This window comes from Perca flavescens, chromosome 4, assembly GCF_004354835.1.
Source record: "Perca flavescens isolate YP-PL-M2 chromosome 4, PFLA_1.0, whole genome shotgun sequence".
Lineage (NCBI taxonomy): Eukaryota > Metazoa > Chordata > Actinopteri > Perciformes > Percidae > Perca > Perca flavescens.
This window is the reverse complement of record NC_041334.1, coordinates 33008126-33022660: the sequence shown is the minus strand read 5'-3', so window position 1 is coordinate 33022660 and position 14535 is coordinate 33008126. Positions and strand designations below refer to the sequence as shown.

Genomic DNA, 14535 nt, shown 5'->3' with positions numbered 1-14535 from the left:
AATAGGTACTAACTAACAAACGGTTGTATGCTTTCACTGAAGACAGAAAGCGCAACTGTAGTATCCATTTTCCGCTAGAAATTAAATTATTATAAACTTTAGAGACAAGACCTTCATATGCCAGTTTCTTCTGTCAAGGAAGAAGCTATTCGTACCGGGGGTGCAAATAGACACTCCGTAATAAAAAATCCCCACTTTCCCCATCCTGGGCGCTCCTTTTTCTTCGAACTCGGGTCGGGTATACAATAGAAGTGTTCTACAAAAAAATGTATTGAAAAAAAAAGTAATGGAGCAAAGTGAAACGATTTAGAAAGTAAATTAGTAGTATGGTTAAGACAACCTAATTTGACTGCCACTGGGTAAATGAGTTGCTCGGGGAAAAGTGAGTCCTTTGCAAACAAAACACTCAATGAGCAACATTTGTCCCTCGCAGTGGTTCTAAATGATGCCACATAGTAGCTCTGCTGCATCACAATTACCTGGCAGTGTGTCTCTTTGCTCCATTAACATAAGCAAGCTATTTCACTCCAGCGAGATGCCACTAAAGGGCTTGAGGGGCTTAGAGGTGATCGAGAAGCTGCATAAGATATTGTATGAATAAAGATGGTAAGGATGTATGATACAGTAACTTTCTGCTGCTCTGTTTAGTATAAATAAAAGGAATGTGCTGCAATGCGCTGGAATGAATAAAATCTGACAGAAGAAAAGTACACATAGAGGACTATTTAAAATAGACAGCTGAAAATAGACTGTGACAAAGACATGTGTCTCAAGGTATTGCTAGACAGTTGGGTTGTTTGAACACTGTGTGACTGGTTTGTCTAATTTCATATTATTTTATTTTTCAGAAATAATTGGGGGAATGAGCCACCTGTGTTAAATAGCACCTGTGCACTCTGTCTGATACAATTATCTGACATCAAAGAAAAAATTGATATATTCTACCGGAATCAAAATGCACCAGTACGGTACAGACAGTTAAAGGCTTAAGATGAGAAAGACCACTGAGTAAATAAATACTGCTGTTACTGATACAATGCACACAGGTGAATCAGAACAACTAACTGCCTACAGCAGTAACCTAGCATTTTTCAAAAGGCAATGCACGTGTCTGGGGTTAATGTTTGAAAGATATCTGTTCAGGACTGGAACATCCACTGCGTGGGAGCTAAAATGCTAGTATATCAGAGTTTAGAGAAACAACATCATATTTATAACCCCTTGACAGGGTCTCGTTTTAAAACAAACCATCTGGAAACTTTAAAATGTCACTTTAAAAAGTTCTTAACCAACACTGGCTTTTAACATTAGCCTACGCTAGCTAGCTATAGCTGACCAAATCAGCTAGCGACAGCTGGCATTTTGGTTGACAAAATCCAACATAGCTAGAAATACAAAGCATGCTTTTGTTCATTTCTGTGTGAAATCAAGAATAGGGTTGCAAAGGGGCTGGGGAATTTTGGAAACATTCCAATTTGGAAACTTTCATGAGAATTAATGGAAATTATGGGAATTTACGAGAATCAACTGGAAACGTTGGGTAATTCATACAAACTTAATCTTATATAAATATAAACATTTTGTTTTGTAATAACTGTCTTCAACCTGCTGCTGAATGTTGGATTCTAGAAATAATATGTGCAGTGGGTGTGGCCTCAATAGCCCTGCAGTAAGCTAAGTAGTAGCCCAAACCATTGACCTTTAGCTTAACATATGAAGGTAGCCAGCATGCTGCCTTTGATTTACTATGGTTATATGCGTGCTAAGCTAACCATCAGCGCTGTCTATTGTTTCCAGCCTATCAAGAACAAGTGGGCTATACAATTAACACACATAGGTTAATACTTTTGGTACTGTGTTTTAAAAACTGTTGCTATGTTTGCAAGTATGTAGTAGCCTGTTCTGATTACTGTGTGCGTGCATGTCATTAACGAATATAGGGAGGACATTCAACTGAAGTTGCATTAAATCAGGTTGTTTTAACCAATTATGCTGCAAGATGGGTTTTTTTGAACTACACTTAAATTCCCTGTTATATACTAACCGTATTATAACAAGCAATATTAAAAAAAATATCCAGTTTATTCCCATTAATTCCCATTTATTCCCGTTAATTCCCATGGAAAGTTTCCAACTTTGAAAATTCCTGGAATTTTGCAACCCTAATCGAGAACCCACAGTTTCAAAAGTGACAACGAATACTGAGAGGTACATGTATCACTGTTATCATTGTAAACTGTGTATGTGCTGTTGCTAAAACAGAAAGCTTGACAGTGACAGGAATAGCGGCGCTTAGTAAACAGTCAATTAAATGGCTACATATTGAGCAAGTGGTCAACCAAGAAAGAACATACATTTCTGTTCTACTTTCCTAGTTTAGACACATCAGTGGAGCTTACCTCTAAGTGAATATCTGATTATGTGTGGAGGAAAAAGTCAAGAAATGGCATACAGGCCATAGGAAGTGCCAGTTCAACCTCCACTCCTACCTCCCCTTGCGCTGGCCATAAAACGCAATGTAATAGGATTCCTAAGCTTTTCCAGTGACTGCTTCCACTATCACACAGACATTTAAGTGCACTAATCCATGACAAATTGTCTCATCTGATCCATGACAAATCGTCTGAGGGGCCGACAGAGACGAGGAGATGGAGGGAGAGGTGGGGAGTCGGGGGAGCAAGACGATGAAGGGCTGGGGGAAGAGGCCAGGCACGGAGAAAGAGCTGCTTCGTTATTGCCTGTTTTTTAGAAAGGTTGCTTTCATTACCTCGAAGGGCATGCTGTGTGATAGAAAGTGAGATCATATAGCGCCAATGAGCTCTCTACCTAAACCCAACGTTTTCAAAGCAATTATAATCCCATGTGGGGGTAGATTATAGGATTTTACTTCCTTTGTTGGCAAAAGGCAGGATTTGCAGATTCCATGTTCAAAAATTGAATGTTTCTAATTTGCATCGTATATAATTTATGATTTCCATCACCCTATAGTTTAATTTAGCTCTTAAAGAGGTGGTTTTACATGATACACACACAAGTGAATATTTAGTAAAAGAAAAAAGCATGGATGAAAAAAAGGCTTTTCCACAGCCATGGACAGCAATGACTTGGATCTGTTAAAAATTATGATTAAGGCATCATCCATTGAAGTGAGTGTAATTTAATTGAATTTTCTTTCACCATCAATTCCCACACCAATTAGTCCCCACAGTTTAATGGGGATGTAAATAAAGCTGATTTAATTGCAAAACAAAAACACAGGGAGCCTATACAGAAAGCTGTTCCTGTGGGTAGTATGGATGGATCTTCCGGTCATAAAAGCTCTCACACCTCCAGAAAAAGTGAAGCAGCAAAATTACCACTTTGAAGAGATGACTGCCTAAAAGACAGTGCATATTCACGTTTGCGTTTCTGCCGCTAACGCCAAGCTCTTGGTAATGAGGAGTCTGAGAACTATGGAAATGAGTTCCTAGTTGAAAACGGTGTGTTCATTCACTTGTGTGCCAGTGAGGCTAATTTCTTCACATTTCCAAACACTGCCAGAAAAATAATCAATCTTCTAAAGCAGCCATCCGTTCGGCAATGGGAAGAAAAAATCAATTCATACTGTGTATGTATGGCTTCCAGACATCAACCCTGTCCTCATTTAGCAAAAGACAGGTATCCTAAATCAAGTTCAGGGTTCATTTCAACACCCTGTATCTTGATCAGATGTTCCCTAAAACCCCAACCCTTAGATCTAAAGTTTAAAAAAACATTGAGCTTGAAGCTCAAGATACTAGAGAGCTAAAGTTGAGCACTACATTATTTGGACAGGTTGTGTTCTTGAAGCTGAAGATGCATTTCTTAAATTTACCCAACACATCCTTGATGATCACGCTGTTGGTCTTGTTTGAACATATGATGCATCTTGGCTAATCAAAGTAATTACATGTTTTCTTCCACCTCAAAGAGTTTTTGAGCATTATGGCACAATGAACAATGAGCTCATTAAAATGCCTTCCAATCATCTGTGATTAGACTTCACAAATCAGTAGATGAAAGCATAACGGCAACACCACTGCATTTGTTATCAGCCTCTTCAACTACTGTACACCATCACCCATTCTGTGTACTGTGTCACATTGTTTATGTACATGCAAAAATCAGCAAGCCTATTGCTCACAGTTTAATCATTTCATTTCAGCCTTTGATTATGGTATTCTTTCAAATGAACAGCAGATCCATTACACAATAAGGAGTTGAGTATAGTTCTGTAATTGGGCACATATACACTGTACTGCCTTGTCATCATGGCTGCCAAAACAAAAGGTTGACCCTTGTGTTGTCTTCCCCTTTACTTGTGAAGAGCATTGTAGGGTACCATCCACATTATTTCTTTTTGACAATTTGTTTGAAAGAAAACCCAAATTTCTGATATAGAATCTTTTTGAAAATGGGTCAAATTTGACCCGAGGACAACAGGAGGGGTAAACAAAACGTCAGCAGCAGAATGCTATCAAAGTGTAACAGGCAAGTAGAGTTAGTTTTACAGCTGCACCTGGAACAGGAATCATGTTGTTCTATTAGATCTGAGGCTCTCTTAAACTGCCCTGTCAGAGTCAATATAATAAAAGCAGTAGCTAAAGAGTTGTTATATTCAGACTGCCCCTCTGGGTATTGATACATTATGAACATGGCTACTGTATGCATACTTCAGCTGAACAAGGGTAAATAAATACAGTACCTGCGTAGCGCAACTTAATGACAGTACTGTATGTAGACAGTCGGGAGCGCTTTCATTTTAACACTTAATCTTTAGTAACTTCCGCAATGTACTGACAAATGTAAATCTGTTGAACTTTTACTGACTTGTGATGGAGTCCAATACTATGTCCTGTCAAGAGTGGCCTGGTTTCTGCAAGCAGCAGTCTTGGCAATAAGCTCTTCTGCTCGCTGTGTTGGCAGGTGGGGAGACTGCAGAACGGGGCTTTTGCTTTTGTGTGTGTGTGTGTGTGTGTGTGTGTGTGTGTGTGTGTGTGTGTGTGTGTGTGTGTGTGTGTGTGTGTGTGTGTGTGTAAGTGTGTGTGTGTGTGTGTGATGTCACATTCAGCTCATCTGTCAATGTAGTGGATTATTTCTTGAGAGACCAGAATTGGCTGCCCAGAATCAGGCCGCCATCAATCTTCAGCCACACTAGCAGGATGCAGGGGAGGCTGTGTGGAGCAGAGGCTCATGGGAAAGAGAGCGGCACCACTTCCTGAGCAGGTGACGGAGCAGTCAGGAAACTCGTTACTCAATCTCTGCCTCAGCGGTGACTATGCTGATTTGTCACGGAAACATTTGAAAAATAAATAAAATCAATGCGATCTTGAAACTTTATCTACGTTACTTTTTCTGTGGTATGCATCGACAGCTCACAGTTGCAGAAGGCGGATAAGCTGACATTCACAAACATTGTTAGAAGCTTCAACAGGCCGGAGCTCAACATGACCTTCACTTCCTCCTCAGATACTCGCACAGCCCCTTGTCTGTGTATCTTTGTGTGTATCTATGTGGGATGGTTTGTACGTTTTTGTACCACTCAGTACCTCACACAGTCAGCTGGGCTGCATGCCAAAATTCACAAAAATTCACAAAAATGTATGTATGTTTTCCTACTACATACCAACCCCTGACTTAATACGGAATATGACTGTCCAGAAGACAGTACAGTAGCAAAGCATGCCACATCACAAGGTACAGAAAAGCAGCTTGGCATATCTTGTCATCAAGCAAAAAAAAACAAATGAATCAATAATCTGAGCAAATGGAAGGCATGTGTGAGTCTAAGATAAAAAAAAATACTATTCCTCTGTTCATCAGCACAGACCTTTTGAATCTTGTATTTCTCATGCTTCATTAATGAAACCATTTCACAACTTAATTTTCTGTATGGCAAGCAGTATATCACATCTTTTCATCGTCGTTTAGAAACACAAACATTTCATTACGTAAAAAAAAACGACAAAGCATTAAAGCCAATAGATTTGTCATGGCAAGACTTTTTTTTTTTTTTTTTTTTTGCTACACCCTACATAGCCATATCTATTTATACAGTATCTGAGGGTTCTGGCCTCAATGAAACCAGAGAGGTTCTCAAATTATAAAATCAATTCTAATTCAAATATTCATCATAGCATTTCAATTCTGAGAGAGCAGTTCTGGTTAGATCGGTTAACGCTACTCTACGGCCAAGTAAGATTGATGTCAACTTAATCCGCTTAAAAAAACATGATATACTGTAAATTGTACAGTTGCCGAGCAGCAGAGAAAAAAAAACACAGACAGAGATGTGTTCTCTTTGTGTGCCCAGTGGTGATAGACCCTCATCCCTAGGAAGCCTGATTAGGATAGTAAAATGTCATCAACATGTCCTCAGATTCTGATTGTCAGTACCAATTATGGCTGCCATCCATCACAGTTTGTTTAATTTTAAAAGTTTTCTGGAAAGTACTTGTGTTTAAATAACACTAATAAATACTGGTACACTTCAAAACATCTCTTTTGATTGCCTCTTGGTGATGCTACTCAAAATTAAGAGGCTCAGCCTAAATCAGTATAATAACATAAATGAAATCTGAGAGTTAAAAAGATCAAATCAACAGAGTGTGTGTTTATCATCCACCTGTACAATGTAAGCTTGCATCCTCTAAGACCTGATGTGTCCTGAACACAGTTCCAGTATCCCCAGATGGCCCATGAAAATGCCACACCATAATGGCCTCAGTGAGAAAATGGTGTGTAAATGTGTGAGCATGTGCATTTCTGTACCCTCCTTCATGTTGTATGCAGTAAGCGTGTGAGTTGATATGTGTGACAGAAATCTTCCAGAGAACCCTCAGCCAACTATCTTTTGCCTAGATGACTCTTCTAAATCTACGACGGGTGTGGTGGTCTTATTTTTTGTGGGCTCTTATTTTTTTCCCCCCCTTTCTTTCCCTTTGGGACAACTGAATTATTCAAGAGACACTTACTGAGCCTTGCACTTCCTTGTACATCTTTGGCACCAAGCTCGACTTGCCATCCAGTCAAAAAAAAAAAAAAAAAAAACTGGAAGCCAGCCTTTAAAAATTCATTCGGAGCTCTCTGTCGCTCATCCCTCACCCTCTTGTTCCAATTAACGGGACCGGGATACTTTATATCCATCATAGCTGGGATTTTCTGGTGTCAGCGGTTTTAAACCAAAAGTAAGCCAATTCTCCGACATGCTGCTTAAAGCCACCAATGTTCAACACACGCATGGAAAATTCAGTGCTGGACTTGTTTTTTCCTCTTTCTGTGCTTCAACTACTGTCTTTTTGCTTGGCAATGCAACACACACAAAGCGAACCAAGCAGGAGATAGCATCAATGTTTAACAGCCACTTGGCTTCTGGAGAGAGCCCCACTCTGAACGAGGGTTCAGCATGGGAGTCACACTCATTGTTAGAAGCTTAAAGAAAGCCCTCGCTTTGCTCAAGAAAACCTTTGCCTTCCCTGTAACACTCCCACATACACCATAAGCAATGCTGGTAAGCTTTTCCATAATCAGAGAATTAGATCCGCCTCAGCGTCTACCCTCCTCTTTTGCCCCTACGGTGCAGAAGGCATCGGGCTTAATTGTGAAACGTTCCTAGTGCAAAAGAGGGAAACATAATTGTCATTTCCATCTAAGCCACAGTGATCAAAGCTCCCTTGGCTACCAGCACAGTAATAGGGATTTTTGCCTACAGCTTGTCCTAATCGTAACAGTCTGCCAGTAAGATTCAGGGTGTCATAGTCAAGAATTCTTTGCTGCACATAAACGTCATCTCTCTACCAGCTAACTCACAAGGTTTGAAGATGCTCTTTATTCCATGTTGATATTTCAACAGAAGTAAACACCTACAACCTACATATTTCTTCTATAAATAGCACAAAGCAAAATGTGTAGATATAGTATGACTAAATATAAGAACGTAACATGCAAGCACAATTAGAAGTCTCTTTCTCTTTCTTGACTGTGAGCATGGTGAATCATCATGTTACAGTACAGTACTGTGGCAAATCATTCTGATATTCTGCAGCAGTCTCTTGCTGTTGCTTTTAAACAGCCAAAGCTGAGAGCTGCTGCCCCATCGAGAGGGCAACATCTCGCACTGTAATGCTGTGCTGTGAAGCCGAAATCTGACAAAGAGGAACACGTACCCAAGGTGAGAATGTCGGTGCGACCGGGACGGGCCACATGGTGCTGCTGGATGGTCTGGTAGAGTGTGGCCTGGCACAACAGCAGGAAGCCGAGGCTAATCCACATGGCCAACAACCAGGACATGGTAAGGCCGAGTCTGCAGGACGGCACACAGGGGGTGAGAAACAACAGGGAAATACGGACAGAGTTGTATTACAGCATGTCGCCATACATAAAACACACACATTGTGTTTGCTTTAAAATGCCAATAAAAAAAAACTAAACAGTATACTGCTATCTATTTTGATATAACCTACAAAGAATTAGACCAATATCCCTACTAGTGTGATTTATTTAAAAGGTATGTGCATGGACATTTTCTTATAGGAATGAAAAGACAAAGATGAGACAGAGGCTTCAATAAAAAAAAAAGAGCAGACTCAAACACAAAGATAATCGTGTCAACATCTGTCTGGTCTAAACCTGCCGTAGTCTGAAAGTGACTTGTACCACATAAAAAAAACAATTGAAATTCAATTAAATGAAAATGGAAAATAACCTTTTATCATACTGCAATGATTTCATATTGAGCTTGCTATGTTATCTCTTATGGAAATAACAGTTCCATTAACAACAACAGCAGCAGCAACATTTAAGTCTTGAATATTCTAAAATTGGTTTATAAGAGATTGCATTTCTAAGCACGAACAGGCTTCTTGCAGATTTGTTCAGCGAGTGCCTAATGGCTGGTGAGGGCCAGCATATGGAGACACGCCTTAGCCCTCATTGAATAATGAGGCTCTCCTCCTTTCCAGGTGTTATTAGCTCTTCTCACCATTCAGGACCCTGCAGTGGGAAATTTAAAAGCCCACCTCCTCTAACTCAAATTGTGGCTTGGTGTGTTTAGGCTCCCTGCTGACTACACCCTGCTCAGTGAGACTGTTTATGACTGTTTAGAAAAAATAATAGTCCTTGGACTGATCTATAGACACTGCACTTACTGCATTTGTTTTACATTTGTCATTTTTCACTTAGCTGGTGACTTTTTGAGTGAATATGATGCTCTTATGTAATAGTGTTAATTTAACACTCCTTTAATGCTTGATTCTACCACATCTCAATACACAAGAGAATATAAAGCAGACTGTAAGCCCCAGGGAGTCTTTTTCAGTATGAACTTCAAACCATGTAAATTTCACATTTAAATAAGGAGTCTGTATTGACAGATATGTTTCAAATGTCTGAAGTATAAAAGAAGGCCTGATCCAATACAGTAAACTGTTTCCAGAAAGCATCAAAGCCACTGCTTGCTTGTTTGCTCCAACTCGACCACTTTGTGTTTTGATGTGCATCTGAGATTAAAGCCATTAGGCTACTAAATGTTGCCCTCGTGTTCTGTGCCCTCAGTGACATTGAAACTGCTTATAAATTCAGCGAAAATTCAGCCTTATGAACAGCAGATTGTAAATCCCCACCCCTGCACTAAATACACAAATAATCCGCGGTTCTGTGGAAATGTGAACTGGTCCCATGGGTATGTCTATTTCTTTTTTTCACCCACACAGTATTTCTGTTCGCCAAGCTGGCTTCATATTCATAAGAACCGTTGCGCTTGCATGGTTAACTGCATATTGCATAGACTCAAAGCTCCTCCCGGTTTTCGGAAGGCATTCTTGTCGAACATAAAATGTGGTTCTTACCAGCAGCGTTTTGCCAGAGACGCACGGCATACTTTCAATAAAAACGCACAAGCATGGGCATCATTTGAAATGAACTTCAGAGGGAAAGAAAGCAGCTTTCAAGAAACCAGAACCAAACTATTCTAGTCGCTGTTGCAGCCTCGTTTTTTTGGTTTTTTTATAGCGCACGAGAGCTTTTATATAAATATCCATCTTGTTTTTCATGTGACAAAGAAAGACAATAAACGCAGTTTACTCTCAGTTTTGTAACGTCACGTAAAAACGAGGGAGGACAGCTCATCTATGCGTAATTCCATAAAGTCCAGCGCGTGATAGTAAATGCGGTGGAGGAGTTAAAAAAAGAAAAGAAAAAAGCAGCAGACACACCTGCAGGCTCACAACCTACCGATGCACGTGCGTTCAACATTGATTTGGCAAATTTAGACTCCTTTTGTTTCTCGCAGCCTGCACTTGTTCTGCTGTGGAGACAACTTCAGCGATGACTCCCCAAAACGCATGTGTCTGATTGTCACACAGCAGGAGAAAACCACTGAGGATGATCGAGGTGTGACAACATTACAGTCGCCTATTTAGGCTTCCATCTCATAAATACATCTGAACTTTTAAGCATTTTATTAAATGCAATGCACTTGTCTTTCAGCATGCTGTAGTATTAATAGTAGTAGTATTAGTATATTCACCCTATTTGTTTTAAATGCATTTGAAACTTATTTAACATACTCGTCAAATACAGAACGTATTGTGATATACAGTACAGGGTGTTTTTAGTGAAAGCTGTTTTTCATATTTTAATACCGTCTCCCAGTGAAATCATATCAGCTTTACTTAACTCGGACATCTCTAAGATACAGTTGTCCTGGAAAATCAACACCCCACCCAAACCGTCCCCAAACACCAGAGGTATTCCTCGAAAGTCCCACACCCTTACCTGAGCAGTGTGTTCAGGAGGAAAGGAGCTCAGTCAGAATCACTGCCTGCCTGTCTGCCCAGCAGACTCACTCCTCTGTCTTAAATACATCCATACTTTGAAGCCAGGGATTCCAGCCCGAAATTCCAGTAACAGAGAAGCCGAACAGCGCACAAAAGGGGCTAAAATGCTGTTTCCCCACCCACCCAGCCCTCAGTAGTCACTCCTCTGGATCCCCCGCTGCTCAGTTCCTTTTTAAATCCTTGGCAACACAGTCAGCAAAAGCAAAACACCCAGGGGTCTGTGTCACAAACTGGCCAGGATTTGAGGTGATGGGAGGCTGATCATGTCACTACTTTATCAGCCACAACCGTGCAGATCTCTTATCTTCTCCTTCCTTCAGTCTGTGACTCTTCTCTGTCAGTAGAACTCCTATGTTGTGATGACAGGGAGCTAATTTACCCCTCCTCACTTGCTGTCTCCTTCTCACGAGTGCAGCGGAAGGCTCCAGTGTGATGACTGCTCTGTCTGCTCTTGGCTGCGTCCCCCCATTGAGAAGCTGTGCTGATAGTGTGAGCCTCAGTCCTCTCTCCAACGCACTAAGTAGAGAGTCTGTGTCAGAGAGGCAGAGCGAGCGTGTGAGTGTGTGTGTGTGTGTGTGTGTGTGTATGTGTGTGTGTGTGTGTGTGTTACAATGTAGCCCGCTGCCCAGCTGGAAAGAGAGCGAGAGCGAGCTGAGAGAGAGTCAGATCACATGTCTTAAAGCAAGACTGCCCACTTCTGCATCAAGACTTCAGTAAATGAAGAATGTTTTAATAGCCCACCCCCTCTTTACATCTCAACCTCCCTTCCACTACATCAGGAGGCATGCCAGTATAGCGTTGAGCCCACTTTGAATGTGTCTGCACATGTATGCGTGTGAGTTGGAGAGGGCGTGGAGGGAGGATGACTGAATGTGCCTTTTAGTCACCGCCCGCCGGCATTTGAGGAGTGAGAGTGAAATATGCTCGCAGCACTTTTAATAAAAGACAGAGTGCCTCATCAGAGTGCTGAAATCACCATATTATGCTCTTTCTACCTGTTTTTGTGGTGATAAGTTGGGATTTGTTTTTATGGCTTGCCCTTTTTGGATGTTTCCCACCACCGAAACAAACTTGCATCTGCAGTGGCAGTCTGAAAGAGCCTGTGAGCATCCTTCTGTTACATAGTCCCAAACTCAACCTGCTGGCTCTGAAAGAACGACATACACTGTGTGTGTGTGCGTGCGTGCGTGCGTGCGTGCGTGCGTGCGTGCGTGCGTGCGTGCGTGCGTGCGTGCGTGCATGTGTGTGTGTGTGGGTGTGTGCACATGTGTTTCTGCTGTAAGCCATGCAGGCAGGTGAAAGAAGCCAGTCTTGTTTTGTGGAGTATGTTTTCCTCCAACACATTTCCTTCAACTCATTATACTCTTAAACAGAGATTTACAGTATATGGCACTCCCACGCACCTGCATGGCTGACTCACTTACTGTCTGACATTTCACAGAAAATTGACCCTATGCCACTCACAACAATACACAGCTGAGGGTCTAAATAAGCTGGCAGACGGTGAGGATAGTGTTGGTACTGTGGGGGAGTACAGACAGATGAACTTTATGATGAATATCTGGTAAAACTTTGACTCAGAGCTCTAGCGGCACCCTAATTTTTTGGCACGCTAGGATTTGTGTGAATACAGTCCATGTATGTCTCAAAGAGCTAAAGTGCCAAATGATCAGCTTCCTGGTGGTTGTTATGTTGTCTAGGTACTGTATAATTTTTGAGATGGTTGGGGGTGTGGCCTTGACCAGTGGCCTTTGCTCGTTTGAAAGCCATGATGTCTCTCTCTCATGGGTGGGCCAAATTCTCTGGGTGGGCAAAGCAGAGAAAGGGGAGGTAACCTTGCTCCTTATGACCTCATAAGATCCAGATCGGCCCATTTGAGCTTTCATTTGCTCAAAGGCAGAGCAGGATACCCAGGGCTCGGTTTACACCTATCGCCATTTCTAGCCACTGGGGGACCATAGGCAGGTTGGGGGAATGCATATTAATGTTAAAAAACCTCATAAAGTGACATTTTCATGCAATGGGACCTTTAATGTAGAAAAACACATTGTACATGGTTATTATTCCCTCTGTTGGATTCTTGTAATTGTGATGTGAGTACCTGAGTGGGTAATATATAGTAGCTGTTAACAGAGACCTCTTGTAGCTGAAAAACTGGGCGAAAAAAGTGGTGTGGTAGTTATTCCTGTTTTAAGCCATGTTTTGATGTGGTTTTGCCTTTGGACTCCATCCTATATATTCACATAGTTCTGTAACAATCTAATGTGAATGCAGTTATGAATAGTGAAGCTGCCATCTGGATCTCTATTAAAGCACGCCACATGTTAAGTGATCAGATTCACGTTAAGCAGAGTAATTACCACATTGATTAGTGTTTCTATACTGTCAAGCTAAATTTGCACAAAATGGCTTGATCACCAATGAATAGGCTTATTTGTATTCATGCATAGTTGTTGATATTTCCTTTTGTGAGAAGCATTAATAGCATACACACTTGAATTTGTTTCTATGATCTGTCCCGTTGGACTGAGATGAAGGTGTGAAATGAAACAGGCCCACAAACAAGCCTCAGAGGAGAACTTAAGATTGAAGGCATCCAATTACTACGCGTTCCTTTCAGCAATGTGCAGTACCAATGCAAGTCTCCCATTTGTATCTTAATTTTTTCCTTTTGTTGATTTCTTGCGGTCTCCTATTTTTCATTCTGTGTCAGTCTGAGCTGTGTTGGGAGAATGGACTGGGACAACAGAATTTCACAGTAATTCTGGATTGTTGTTGTGGTCCCGCTCTTCTCTGTCTCCCTTCTCTGGGGCTTCCATCATTTCCAAACAGCTGTCGCTGCAGCCCGTGCCAAGCCCTAACCACAACCGACCAATCACTGGCCAACTCTGTGTTTGGATCTGGGCAGCCCTGTTAAACAGCAGGGTTTGCCAATATCGCTGTCTCGCTCTGTCTTTCTTTCTCATTCTGTCAATCTCTTTCTTTCTGTTTCTCCCTCTGGCTAATACAATTATTCCTTCCAGTGCAGCCAACAAGCTTCAATATGCACCCGCTAGCAGTACAAAAATACCATTTTAACCCCCCAGCCCAGCTTTCTGCTTCCTTTTAAAAAATGAGCCCTTGTCCACTATTATTCCTCCATACGACTAAACATTTTGCACTAGAGCAAACCAAGCATTTCTTCATCTGATGAGTGGAGTTGTTGTGTTGGTAAACCTGCTCTCCATAGACACGCGCTACATAAACACTTCTAGCAGAGAGAAAGGTAGAGTGACATGGGGAGGCAGAGACATGGGGAGAGAAAGAAAATAGCAAAAAAGAAGGAAAGATTAAGGCAGGGAGAGAAAATTCATTTGGAAGAAGTATGCAGTGGCAACTCTTCCTCAGTGGTGGATGGTGAAGGGAAGAAGATGATTAATATAAAAGAAGGAGCCTGATCTGTAGAAATAATTTATTTCACATTTATTAGAGCATCCTTTTTCTGCTCATTACCGAGGGGCCCTGGCTTTGAGGATATGGTCGATTTGTAACGGTGGAATTTTAACTGTAAAAGGTAAGGTTAGTGGATAAACAGGGCTCCACACATAAACCTCTCAGGCTTTACCTTCAGCTTTTCTCTGCTGTCAGCAGATCCTGGGAGAATAAAAGCTGCCAAGTGAGAATGAACTCTAAAAGGAAAACA

The 14535-nt window shown here is 41.3% G+C and overlaps 1 protein-coding gene across 4 annotated transcripts in view; it reads right to left on the bottom strand.

Annotated features, from left to right (window-relative positions):
• Positions 1-10947, bottom strand: part of tafa1b (TAFA chemokine like family member 1b) — a 136744-nt gene extending 125797 nt beyond the window's left edge. For 2 of the 4 annotated variants that reach the window (XM_028576464.1, XM_028576467.1), the window contains exons 1-2: positions 10249-10387; positions 8184-8320 (exon numbers count right to left, since the gene is read on the bottom strand). In XM_028576464.1, coding sequence (XP_028432265.1) covers positions 8184-8307 — 124 coding nt within the window. In that variant the 5' untranslated portion in view covers positions 8308-8320; positions 10249-10387. Of the gene's footprint in view, positions 1-8183; positions 8321-9863; positions 9990-10248; positions 10388-10791 lie in introns of those variants that run through there. The other 2 variants (XM_028576465.1, XM_028576466.1) reach the window with 2 other exon arrangements.
• Between the last annotated feature and the right edge of the window lie 3588 nt (positions 10948-14535).